At 33.8% G+C, this 12,768-nt stretch overlaps 1 protein-coding gene across 1 annotated transcript; it reads right to left on the reverse strand.

Moving 5' to 3' along the window:
* Positions 1-458: 458 nt before the first annotated feature.
* On the reverse strand, positions 459-11,661 carry si:dkey-4p15.5 (zona pellucida-like domain-containing protein 1). The gene is made up of 12 exons (XM_056474171.1): positions 11,562-11,661; positions 7,958-8,098; positions 7,688-7,801; positions 5,935-6,161; positions 4,738-4,922; positions 4,575-4,647; positions 4,391-4,488; positions 3,072-3,152; positions 2,808-2,979; positions 2,103-2,199; positions 1,089-1,106; positions 459-988 (listed from the first exon to the last, which is right to left on the reverse strand). The coding sequence occupies exons 1-12, from the start codon at positions 11,659-11,661 to the stop codon at positions 882-884; spliced, it is 1,413 nt and encodes a 470-aa protein (XP_056330146.1). The 3' UTR covers positions 459-881.
* Positions 11,662-12,768: the final 1,107 nt, after the last annotated feature.

A 12,768-nucleotide genomic window follows, 5' to 3' on the forward strand; every position in this document is an offset into this window, starting at 1 on the left:
TTCACGGTTGATTTTCGTAAGACAATAAAGTCGAAACCATAACAAAACAGCTTTTGTTGAGTGAAGTAGGAAAAATAAAACTCCATAACAACAGAGGACTTTATGTACAATTCAGAGACCCTTGTTTTAGCGACACTGCTGGCCGTTAAGTGAACAGCAGCTAGCAACTTGCATTCCAAACACCAAACAGGAATAGAATTTAAAAAGTTAGATAGAAACCCTCAGTTACGAAAGCACCTGATCATAAATTTCCATTTGATTATTAACATACACCTTTATCCAAAGCGACTTACAAATGAGGAAATATTTGCGCAAGATCTGGCATCCCGTGTGGGCAGGTAGGCTAATTAAAATGACACTCTTATGATTTATTATATTTATATGTGATTTACTGACCTTGATATTCAAAATGCAGAGTACAACTGGAGTACAGCAGAGTCTAATAAACACTTTGAAAATTTAGTTGCATTCATTTTTATTGCATTAATCCTGTACAGAGACTTATTTTATTTGCATTACATTACATTATAGCTGCTTATAAATGATAAATTACAAAATCTATATTGCCTGAATGACAGAAAATCCCAAAGACTTTTAAGTTTAAATGTTAAACTGTTACATAGTTAGTGCATAAACATACCCCAAGAGCAGCATTGCATGCTGAATAGACTTTAATAAAAACAAACAAAAATAAATTCAACACAATTCCAAAAAAAGTCTAATTACAGTACATTACATTAGACTAGATTACTACAAGAAGTTGTAAAATACAGATTCTGATAACTGATACATATAGCCTATTGTCTCACATTAATGAGAGATTTTCCTAGTCAATGTTCCATCAAATGACAACGAGTTCCCAAATCTTGATGTACTGTAGATCACCATGCCGGTCCTGATCCGGACAGCCAATTGAGCAGAAGGACACTCAGCAAACCAGTGGCAGCACCAGCATACGTCAGCTGAGGGATCGACGAGGATGAGGTCACTGCAAATACACAAGGAATTAATTCATGTTAATAATTATAATATATTTATGTTATTAAATTAATATATTAAAATTAGGTGCTTGTAAAGAGAATTCTTACGTCTACTCGCAAGGCCACCTGAGGAAGAAATGGCAGAAATTTTTCTTATTAGTTTTTAGCTCTTTTTATGTAACTACTTTCAAGATGAAAATAGTATTTTAAGCATTAAAACAGTGAAAGCATGAGACAGATTTCATGTTTGTACATTTAAATGTGTCCGGTTTTATTGTATTATATCAGTTCAAATGATCATTTTATCTAGATTTATGATTAAAGTGTCATTTTGTTTTATCTTATCAACTATTGATCCTAATTTACAATAAAAGCATTGCCATTTAGAGCATTGTTTGCATAAAATAACATAAATGGTGCCATGTTTTCAGACATGTTTATATTCATAATTAACTCAAAACCAATGATTTAAATTTAAATTGAAAAGGTAATAAATCAACTTCCTGTGGATAACATTGAGTAACCTTTGATTTTACCCAAACACATATAAATCTAATAAATCCACACTGTAAAACCCAAAAAGTTAAGGCAACTCAAACCATTTAAGGAAATCGATTGCAACAAACCATTCAAGTTCAAAAACTAATCCCATTGAGTACTGAGAACTTAATCCATTTGAGTAAATAAAGCAATTTGAGCACAGTAAAACCCAATAAGTTAAGGCAACTCAAACCGTTTGAGGAAACTGATTGCTACAAACCATTTGAGTTAAAAAACTAATCTATATGAGAACTTATTCCATTTAAGTTGAAGTAATGAGGTATATTTAATTAACTCATTACCTTCAACGCTGAGTTCCAAACTCTTTTCAAATGAGTCGAATTAACTTTCAGTAAATTTTGAGTTAACTACACTCATTTCATTTGATAAAATTGACTGTTGGGTTTTACAGTGCAGAGAATATGAGACTTTTCAAGTGCTCTCTCTCTCTCTCTCTCTCTCTCTCTCTCTCTCTCTCTCTCTCTCTCTCTCTCTCTCTCTCTCTCTCTCTCTCTATATATATATATATATATATATATATATAATATTTATTAACAAGTAAATATGGGATGATTTTGGTACCGTTGTCAACTCTGGTCTTGATTGGTCCTGAAGAAACTGTAGCCACATCACTAGCATTGTAATCTATGGATCGTACATTTCTTTTCCTGGCACATTTCTACAAAAACACACACAAAAATCTCATGAAATCTACATTTAACACTCTTAAAAATAAAGTTCAGTAATGTAAAGAAATATCACAGTAATGTAGGAGAAACTTTTCCCCTCCATATGCACCAGACACTTTCTTATTAACAGTCATATACTATATATTGGGCTATTTTGAGTGTGCTTCACACAGTTGAGTGTGCTTTACAAACCTCCTGTGGAGTGTGCATATATATATATATATATATATATATTTTGGCATCTATGAATTCCAATTGCTCTCTGATGATTTGAAGTGCTTTTTGTCCTAATTTGTAAGTCACTTTGGATAAAAGAGTCTGCTAATGAATAAATGATGTTAGAAGATCAGTTTCTGTTTCCCCAAAGAATCTTTGGGTAAAAAGTTATCTTTTTTTGTAATGTGAAGAACATTTTCATGATCTAAATAAGCTTTTGTGGAATGAAAAAGTTCTGTAATTATTAAAGCTTCTTCATGTAACCACCGATGCCAACACAGATTTTACATTTTTTTAGGACTAAACCTTAAACACCTGAGTCAAACAAACACAATCATAAACAAAAAGAAACCAATCAATAAATGTAATTGGCACTAGTTACCGGCAGCAGGGAGGCGCAAGTGGAGTTCTCACAGAGTCGGGTGGCACAGTGCAGGTAGAAAGTGGAGATGGTCAAGTTCTTATGCTCCATAAAACGAAAAGCCTCAAAGGAGAAGTGAGCTTCCTGTGCAATCCCATTCATGTCAACCTTTGTCTGAGGGTCACGGGTACACCTGGAAACAACAATAGACGAAGTTCTCACTTGAGAATTAAAGTGTCTTCTTAATTGCTCTCTTTTATTCTGCTTTTTTTGTCAATGACTCACCCGAGAAATAGATCATATGAGGTGCTGCTGGTCGGATATGGGCTTGTTGTGGCATAGCAGCGGTCCAGCATTACATTGAACCTTAAAATACACAAGATATTAAATTAGATTTGATTGAAAGGTGAGATACAACTCAAGTTATTAATTAGTACTATTTTACTTGAATATTTTCACTTTTTTGTAATGTTATTACCACATTCTATAGTCTTTTTTGGGAAATGTTGCATCATCAATTAGATTAAATACAAGAAATGTAAGTTTTCTTGACTTTTTTAGTTCAGTTAACATATAAGTAGCACGTTTTTTATTGTTATAATTTTCAGTAAACTATAATAACTCTGCTAAAAACAAGACTATGGCAAATCTTAATAATAAAAGTCAATTGAAATAAATTTGAAATAAAATTTACTACAGAAATACTACAGTATTTGAAAACTTTGTGGCCCTAACAACTAACTAAAACAAGTCAATATAAAGTTGAAGACAAACCTATAAGCATATCAACCATTTTTCATACATTTATAAGTGATGTTTAACGGAGCAAGGAACTTTTTTCACAGTATTTCCTATTATACGTATATATCGTTAAATAATATTCCTATGTATGTATACATAAACAAAATTTATGTTACATATCATTTTAAAATTATGTTAAATCTGAAATGATGTTTGTGGCAGGCAAAATATGTCAGAGTAATTGGTGGTTCATTCCTCTGTGGCGACCCCTTATAAATAAGGGATTAAGGGTGCTTTAACATCTGTGGTTTGGTTCATTTGGTCCAGACCAAGGGCAAAAAATGATACATTGTATCATGTTTCTGCTTTTCTTGGGTCGTTTTCACACCACACTGATTGCTTTGGTCTGAACTAGTTGAAAATAACCAAAATGCAGTCATGTGACGAAATCCACATTACTCACTGGCCACTCATTGTTTTTTAACGTATTTCCTAAACTGCTTTTCGATTGGTCAGAATTAACGTGCAGGAAAATGCCAATGGAACTCCCACAAGTAAACAAACCGGCAGACACAAAATGTCGCTTTTTACCATGGAGGGACGACTGCGCTGGTTGATTGTATCCCTGCTCATAGTATACTATAGAGTTTATAAACATCACTTTAGACAAGCACATTTTGAGAATGAAGCGTGGCTGCTGCTGGAAAACAATGTTTTAACGCACTGCAAACAGCAAAGGCACATTCAATGAGTGAATTTTATAAAGTGATGTTAATGAGGTTAAATTATGCAAATTAGGTAAATGATGAAAATAATGTTAAATAATAAAATACAAAATGAACACAGAACAGTTGCAGTCTTACTTATTTGTGAGATTTGTTGCCTTGACCTGCACATATATGCGAGTTTTCAGCTGCAGTCCTGTTTGTGGTATCTGGAGTTTGGTGGTATAATTAGCAGTCTAAAAAAAATCAAAATGAGAGGTGGATGTCAAGAAAGTTGCATTCACCAACTCAATAAGTGTGATTTCATGAGAAATATCCTTACAGTGAAAAGAGTCATGCTCAAAGTACTGACGAAAGTACCATTATTGTCCTTCACTGCCAGACTCACTCCTGACCTGTCGGTTTAAAGAAGAAACATCAAAGTCAGCAAAGTCACATCAGAAACCTCCAGAAGAGAGAAACAGGTGCTCGCGAATGATACTCACACTTTGACCTCGGTGTTGTTGACTAAATACTGCAGTGGATACACGCAGGAGAACTGGTAGGTTAGTTGTTGTCTGTAAGTAATGGCGCTGATAGATGGATCCCAGGCGTTAATTAAGCCGGAGATGTTAACCGACTGGATTTGGGAGAAGTCTGAAAATACTCCTGAGCCCACTTGGCTTGTAATCTGAAACAGCAACAAAGAGGCAACACACACATTTTGGAAAAATGTATACAAAAATATAAAAAAAATCTGTCACTGGAACTTTTTGAAAGGTACTGTAAAAAATTTATTTTAATTGTAAAAATCTGTAACCTGGTTAACATAAAGCTGCCATAAAAGTCCTGTGAAATTTAGATATATATTGTTTTCATGTCAGTGTCAGTTAGTCTTAAGGATTTCCATAAGTTAGTGTGCTCCAAAACACTGACAAAATTAGCATTTAGAAAAAATAAAAATTTAAATATTGTAGTTTTTTTTATATCTATGTAACTTATTTATTTTTAGTATGAAGAGCTCTGCTATGACATGTGAATTTCCCTTTGGGAATTAATAAAGTCAAGTCAAGTCTAGTTTGTCATTTTCGAATAAATAAATCAACGTTGTTTTTTTTAATGTCACCTCATACTTCAGTTTCTCATCAAATCTTCCAACCAATAAAATTCTCTCTAATATCTGGCATGTCCCGCCCCCCTTCAAGACTCTGCTTAACAGCTTTTAATTTCATGCTCTTGAGCTCAATCACAAGCGAAAAAGCAATTGGCTGTTTTTTAAAGGGGAGGAGCTAATATATGTCCCGCCCTGTCTTTATCTTTCAGACTGAGATTACATCAAACCTTAACTAAAAAAATGCACACTTCAAAGTACGAAACCTTTAAAATATACAGTGAACAATCGTAAATTAGCTTTGAATTCCCTGTATGACACTTAAATGTTTATGTTTTTTTGTCGACATTACTATGCTTCTTTTTATTCTTGTTCAACCACAGCTGCCAGTTTTTTAACCAAAGATTTTATGTATTTTCTTTGATGTTTTTGTACTCTTCAGGAATGTATATGCACACTTTAGGAACTATTATGTTACCAATGACCTTTTGAAATTCAATACAATAACATTGAATTAATAAAATCATTTTTTTTCTAATAGTGTAGGATCAAATGTTAAAAGGTTGATTGTTACAATGTGAAAAGCTCTTACGTTTAGCATGTTGCCACAAAGAAGAAGAGCCTCCTGAGAGATCGAGAAGTTAAACATCAAAACAGGAGGACTGGAAGACCAGTCTGCTACTCCACGACAGTCTGGGATGCCAAACCTGGCATTGAGTGCCATTAGAGATTCGTTATATCCACCAAAATACATCGGACACAGGAGGATTCTTAAAAACATCTGATTGGTTCCACAGGTCACGGAAATATCCGAGTTATCTGAAAGATATAGAAATATTCCATTACTACAGTATATATGTAAATATGCATAGTTCTGGATTCATTGTCTGTGAAAACTTTTGTAATTGTTATTGTTGTGTTTAGTTTTCAACACTAGAAAAAAATGTGTAATACTTGAATCAAATTAACTTTTTTTGTCATCTCAAAGCCAGTTTCACATCAGTGAATCATCACAATCATATATTTTTACAGTGTAGTAAGAATATGAAAATATATCATTAAAATGGGTACAGGAGAAGCAAATTTGTAAGAAGATATGTTTTGTTTAAAAAAACGTTTTCAAAAAGAACGAAAATTCAAAAAAGAATATAATAATAAATATATTTTATTTTAATACATATTATATATTTTAATTTTAATATTAGGTAAATATTATCTTCCATGATTAAAAAAAATACATTTCCCTTATTATAACTTGAATTATAGAATTAACTTATTTGGACAACTTTAAAGGCAATTTTCTATTTCTATATTATAGTTACTATTAAAATATTTAGATTTTTCCAAACCCTCAGATTTCAGATATTCAAATATTCATCTGCTAAATATTATTCGATCACAACAAACATACATCAATGAAAAACTTATTTATTCTGCTTTCATATGATATAAATCTCGATTTCCAAAAATGGACCCTTTTGTTGTCCAGTTCACACATATAAAATAAGTCACAGAAAGCACTAGACTTAACTTCGACATACATGTTGACACTTTGTCATACAAATGTTTTAAACATGACATATAAATGATGTTCAAAGACAAGTAAACTTTTTGTGGTTGTTGGAAATTATTGCTTCAATCGATGTCAAGATTCTAGTGTTTGTTTAGAATTACAAGCTTCAGTATTTGTCCTGTTTCCAAAAAAGTTTAGAGGATTTTGAAATGTGTACATTTAGAACATAATTAGAATCTCTTTCATGTTTGCGTATAAAAGAAACTTGCGGTCCATATCTGACCATATTGCTGTCAATGCCACTCTGTAACAAATGCTGGGTTCCACACAATTGATTTGTGTTGGGAAAATATGAAGGAATTATGTTAACTTATTTGTTTTTACAAGTGGATTTAACATTAAACAAAAAAGAAAAATGAAGAATTGTGTTGATTCAGTTCATTTTAAATAAATAAATTGAACAAACAGCAAAAATATTTTAAGTTCATGCACTGTAAAAATGCTGGGTTCTACACAATTGATTTGTGTTGAGACAACATGAAGGAATTAAGGTAACTTACTATTTTTACAAATATAAGTGGATTGTACATAAAACAATTAAGTTGTCCCCCAAAAAACTTAAGAATTGTGTGTTTCAACTCATTTTAAATAAGTAGTTTGAACAACAAACATAATTTTTGAGTGTATATACATTTTTGCCCTACACCATCCAGTGATTTTTTAAAAATTATTTTTCAAATATTTCCCAAGGTGATGTTTAGCAGACCAAAGAAATGTTCACAGAATTTCCTATAATATTTTTTTCTTCTGAGTGTGAAGCTTCTTCACTGACCTGCTAGTCTGTATGTGGGGTCAACCAGGCATGATTGGAGACCTTGAGCTTCACAATGTAGAAGCAGACCAGAAAGGCACAAAAGCTGGACTAGCCTGATCATCCTGTCGCGATCTACAGAAGAAGACAAAAAACATCACACAAACCAATGTAGAAAGAAGCTTTTTCTTCTAAAAACGAACAGTTCTGAAGAAAGTTGTTAATGAGTCAGAATATTACAAAGCAGTAAATCATGACGCACTTCATTTGAGTGAATAAAATATTCATTACCTGTTGGATCCACAAAGTCTGGATGATAAGCTTCTTCTATCTTGCAGATTTGACAGATTGGGTTTTTATACAGAGGTTTAGGGTGTGAGAGAAAAGATGACAAAGAGGAGCGCAACACGAACCCCTCCGGCGATCTCTCCACTGATAAGGATTCAGATCCGGTAACTAAGTTTACAAAACATTTTTGTTATCAATATTGCTGATTGAATAGGCCCTAGTTCCTAGAACAACAAGTGAAACTGGCACATGGACATTAAAGTATGTCAGGTCTCCATCATCGCAGTCTTAAGATTTCAATCCTCTCTATTCAGGTAAGCAGCCCAAATCATACAAAAGCTCATGAACACACATTTTGAAGCCATTACTTAAAGGGAAGTAATGTTGTCATTACTGTTGTCAAGTAAACATCTCCTAATGCTGTAACACATAAATAAAAACAATTGGTCACCCTAACCCTAACTTTACAATAAGGTAGTTCAAGTATTTTGTTAGTGTTAGTTAATAAACAATGCATTTATTACATTATTACTGAAACTTTCTCAATGTTAGTTAATGTAAATAAAGTTGTTCGTTGTTATATGTTAATTTACAGTGTTAACAAGCATGAATTTGTTAAACTACGATTAATAAATGCTGTTCAAGGATTGTTCAATATTAGCTGTAATATTAAACTTAGTTAAAGTGTGAACCAAAGTGTGACCAAAAATTTTGATAAGTATAAACTTAATTTATTCAGTGGAAGTTAATTTTGTGAAAGTTTTCTGAGAAAAGACTTTATTTATTTATTTATTTATTTATTTATTTGAAGTTAAAAGTCACCAAAATATTCTGGTTACGCACTTTTTTCAAAACTTGCTCTTTTAGCATCCATAAATCCATACAAAAAGTCACAAGGGTGAGTACACTGTTAACGATTTTTGTAAAGTAAAGAGCATTTAACAGTAATATGAACTGTATTTTACTGTAGGACATTGTAAAAATTACTTTATATTTTACAGTAAAGATATACATACAATTCTGTAAATACATGTATAAAGCAAGATATATAGTGCTGTAAATGAAAACAGTATATTTTTGCGGTAATTGATTTTACAGTAAGTTACTGGTGAACTGCTGATACAGAAAATTATTAACAATGATGACAGAACAGATTTTTAAAATGTCTATATATATATATATATATATATATATATATATATATATATATATATATAGGTTTTGGATGAATTGTGCCTAAATAAATTTTAAAATATACAACTGATAGGAGATAACTGACTATTATATTTAGTATTTGTTTAATTATATGTAATATTCAACAGGTGCAGTCACTTTGTCGCCATGCGGTGTTAATGAAAGGTGTTGGTCTGGTCACATAAGGGATTTTAGAGATCGAATTTCTCTTTATGAATACTGGCACTAACGCACTTAGTGTTGAACGCTTATTTTAACTAAAAGGAACCCTCTGTTCTCTCATCAGCCACACCTTGAGGAAAACAAGCATGTTTACAAGGTACATGTTAAATATGTACATAGACAAAAAAAGGGAATTCCTCTTGTACTGTATAAGCCAGAGACAGATCAGTGATATTTACAATAGTAGCCTACTCTGAATAAAAATGTAAACAATTTTCACTTAGAAATTGCTAATAAATTGGACAATTATGAAATTAAACAAAAAAGAAATGACAAGACTGAATTAATGAAAGTTTAAAGTAGAAAGATTAAAGTTTTGTTGTAAAAGGTGCTTCAATAATCTTTTTTGGTTCTTATTTTTGACATCTTAATTTGAATTGATTTAATCTGTTAATTGTATTTTGTTTTTGTATTGTCTATTATTGATCATTTTTAATAAAATATCATTTAAAAATATGCACCATATGTTAAGAGATGGGGCTGCAAGGTGGCACAGTGGGTAGCACGTTTGCCTCACAGCAAGAAGGTCTCTGGTTCGAGTCTCGGCTGGGTCAGTTGGCGCATCTGTGTGGAGTTTGCATGTTCTCCCTGTGTTCGTGTGGGTTTCCTCCAGATACTCCAGTTTCCCCCACAGTCCAAAGACATGCGGTACAGGTGAATTGGGTAGGCTAAATTGTCCATAGTGTATGTGTGTGAATGAGTGTGTATTGATGTTTCCCAGTGATGGATTGAGGCTGGAAGTGCATCTGCTGCGTAAAACATGTGCTGGATAAGTTGGCGATTCATTCCGCTGTGGCGCCGAAAGATTAATAAAGGAACTAAGCTGAAAAGAAAATGAATGAATGAATGTTAAGAGATTTGGCTTTTCCTAATAGACAGATAATATCAATAATAATAATAATAATATGTTATTTTATATACTGTTGGTTGTTTCATACAACTTTTAAAAAGCTTTTACAATACAAGTACTTTAAGGTAGCTTTAAGGTTTTTTTTCATTTCATCATAAAAAAAAAAAAAAAACTCTGAACTACAAAGTGATTTTTCATAATTCTGGTGAACCTATTCAGTGAAGAACACATTTATTGTGATTTCCAACTTTTATTTTAATGACAGCTCATGAATGCTAGCTTTTCAACCCTTTAGCTTTTTCCAGGTCAGGAACAAAATCCATTGTGCCTAAAACCCATACAATAACATTCCTCTGTTTTCTGATTTACTGTTCTTTGTTGAAAATATCACATCCCAGAGGATTTGAAATGATCAACCGCTCTGCTTTGTCTGGTGAACTCGGGTGTGTCCATTTCTGATGTGCTTTCTGTTTAAGTTCTGCTCATCACACCCTCTATGTACAATGTCTGCATCTTTTAATAGAATGCCGGTTTGTATTGTCAGTAATGTACTGTTCAATATATGTGGACTCTTTGTCTTGCTAACATGTGCGCTTCACAAATACTGACAGGGTTTTTTGTGACAATGCCGCCTTGTGGCCATTTGTCCATAGTGCAGTGCAGAAGAACCTAAAAGGAGTTTCCATAGGGATTCCATAGAAGAACATTTTATTGTCTCCCCAAAGAACCTATTAATGAATTGTCCTGTGAAAAACACTGTCTTGATCTAAATAACCTTTTTTTTTTTTTCAATGTAAACAACTATGTTCTATGGATGTTTAATATTTATCATGGAAAAAATCAAGAACCCTCTATTTTTATGTGTCCAGTACCTGCATCTCACTCACACACTTTCAGTCTGTTCCATTTTATCAGGGGTCACCAGAGAGGAATGAACTGCCAATTACGCTAATATATCTTTTCCAGAGGATGCCCTTTCTGCCGCAGCTTGGTGCTGGGAAACACACACACTCTCAAATTCACACACTACAGCCAATTTAGTTTATTCAATTCACTTATATCGCAAGTCTTTGGGCAGTGGGGGAAACCGAAGCACCCGGAGGAAACCCACAAAGCCTCCTGGTCCAGCTAGGAGCAAATGACCTTTTTGCTGTGAGGCAACAGTGCTTAACCACTTACTGTAGCAACCAAGCTGCCCTGTGTACCGGTCTCTATACATTAAAAACTCACAATTATTAATCAAAAGTATGCAATGATTTGGAAGGGCTTCCTTCTATATTATTTACATCCACCAAACCAATAATGTTCCTGGGATATTCTTGACATCAACAGAGCAGTTACTGTAGGTTTCCAGAATATTCTCGTAAGATTCCCAGAAGGTTTTTAGAGGGTACCCAGAACATCCCGGATGGGTCCCAGAAGCTTCTTGCATGGTATCCATCATGGTAACATCTCAAGAAGGTTCTGAGAACATTTTTAGAAGATTCCTGGAATGCTCCCAGAAGGTTCTTGGAACATTCCCAGAAGGCTCTTGGAGTTGATGATCATCGAAGGTTCCTGGAAGGTACCCAGAACATTCCCATTATAGGTTCTCAAAAAAGTACCCAAAACGTTCCCAGAAGGAACTCAAAAAATTCCCAGAATGTCTCTGAAAGAAGGGTCCCACAAGGTTCTAGGAAGATATCTGAGTATTCCCAGAATGTTTCTGGAACATACCCGAAATGTTTCTGTAAGGTATTTGACATGTTCCCAGAACCTGTCTAGAAGAATCAAATAACTAGCATCAAATAAGTAAATAAAAACAAACCTATTAAGAAATAACAATCTGGCTGTGACAAGAACTGCACATCTGCACACTGCACTGCACAGAAGCTTCAAGTCTGGCAACAATTTATTTAATGTTTTGTCAGTTTGGCCCGTGACCTATGTTCTTATATTTCCAGAAGCGCCATTGACTTCTCTGGGCTTGGAGGAATCTGGAATGGACCACCACACAGTGGAAATGTGCCTGTGATTAGATGAATCCATATTTTAGCCATTTTTGGGGGGAGAAATGGAAACTGTGTGCTCTGGACCAAAGAAGAAAAGGATCATTCAGTCTGTTACCAGAAAAAAGTCCAAAAGCCAGGGTCTGTCATGGTATGGGGTTCTGTCAGTGCCCTTGGCAAAGGTAATTTGGACTTCTGTGATGGCACCATTAATACTTAAAAGTATAGAGATGTTGGAGCACAATATGCTGCCTTCTTTTCCAGGAGGCCCATGCATATTTCTACAAGACAATGCAAAACCACATTCTGCACACATTACAAAGTCCTGGTTGCGGAGGAAGGGGATACAGGTGCTTGACTGACCTGCCTGCAGTCCTGACCTGTCTCCAATAGAGAATGTGTGGTGCATTTTGAAGTGCAAAATGTGACAACAAAGACCCGTACTGTTGCCCACTATAAGACTTGTTTACAGAAAAAAAATGGGACAAAATTACACCTGAAACACGTCATCACTTGCTGCCAGTCTATAAACATCTTCTAAGTGTTGTGAAAAGGAATGG

The sequence above is a fragment of the Danio aesculapii genome, chromosome 15 (genome assembly GCF_903798145.1).
Source record: "Danio aesculapii chromosome 15, fDanAes4.1, whole genome shotgun sequence".
Lineage (NCBI taxonomy): Eukaryota > Metazoa > Chordata > Actinopteri > Cypriniformes > Danionidae > Danio > Danio aesculapii.

Coding starts and splice junctions, on each gene's coding strand:
- si:dkey-4p15.5 (XM_056474171.1), bottom strand. CDS start 11,661: ATGGATACCATGCAAGAAGCTTCTGGGACCCATCCGGGATGTTCTGGG. Junction 4,489..4,574: donor TGAGCATGACTCTTTTCACT/GTAAGGATATTT, acceptor GATTTTTTTTAG/ACTGCTAATTATACCACCAA. Junction 3,153..4,390: donor GCAACAAATCTCACAAATAA/GTAAGACTGCAA, acceptor GTGTATTTTAAG/GTTCAATGTAATGCTGGACC.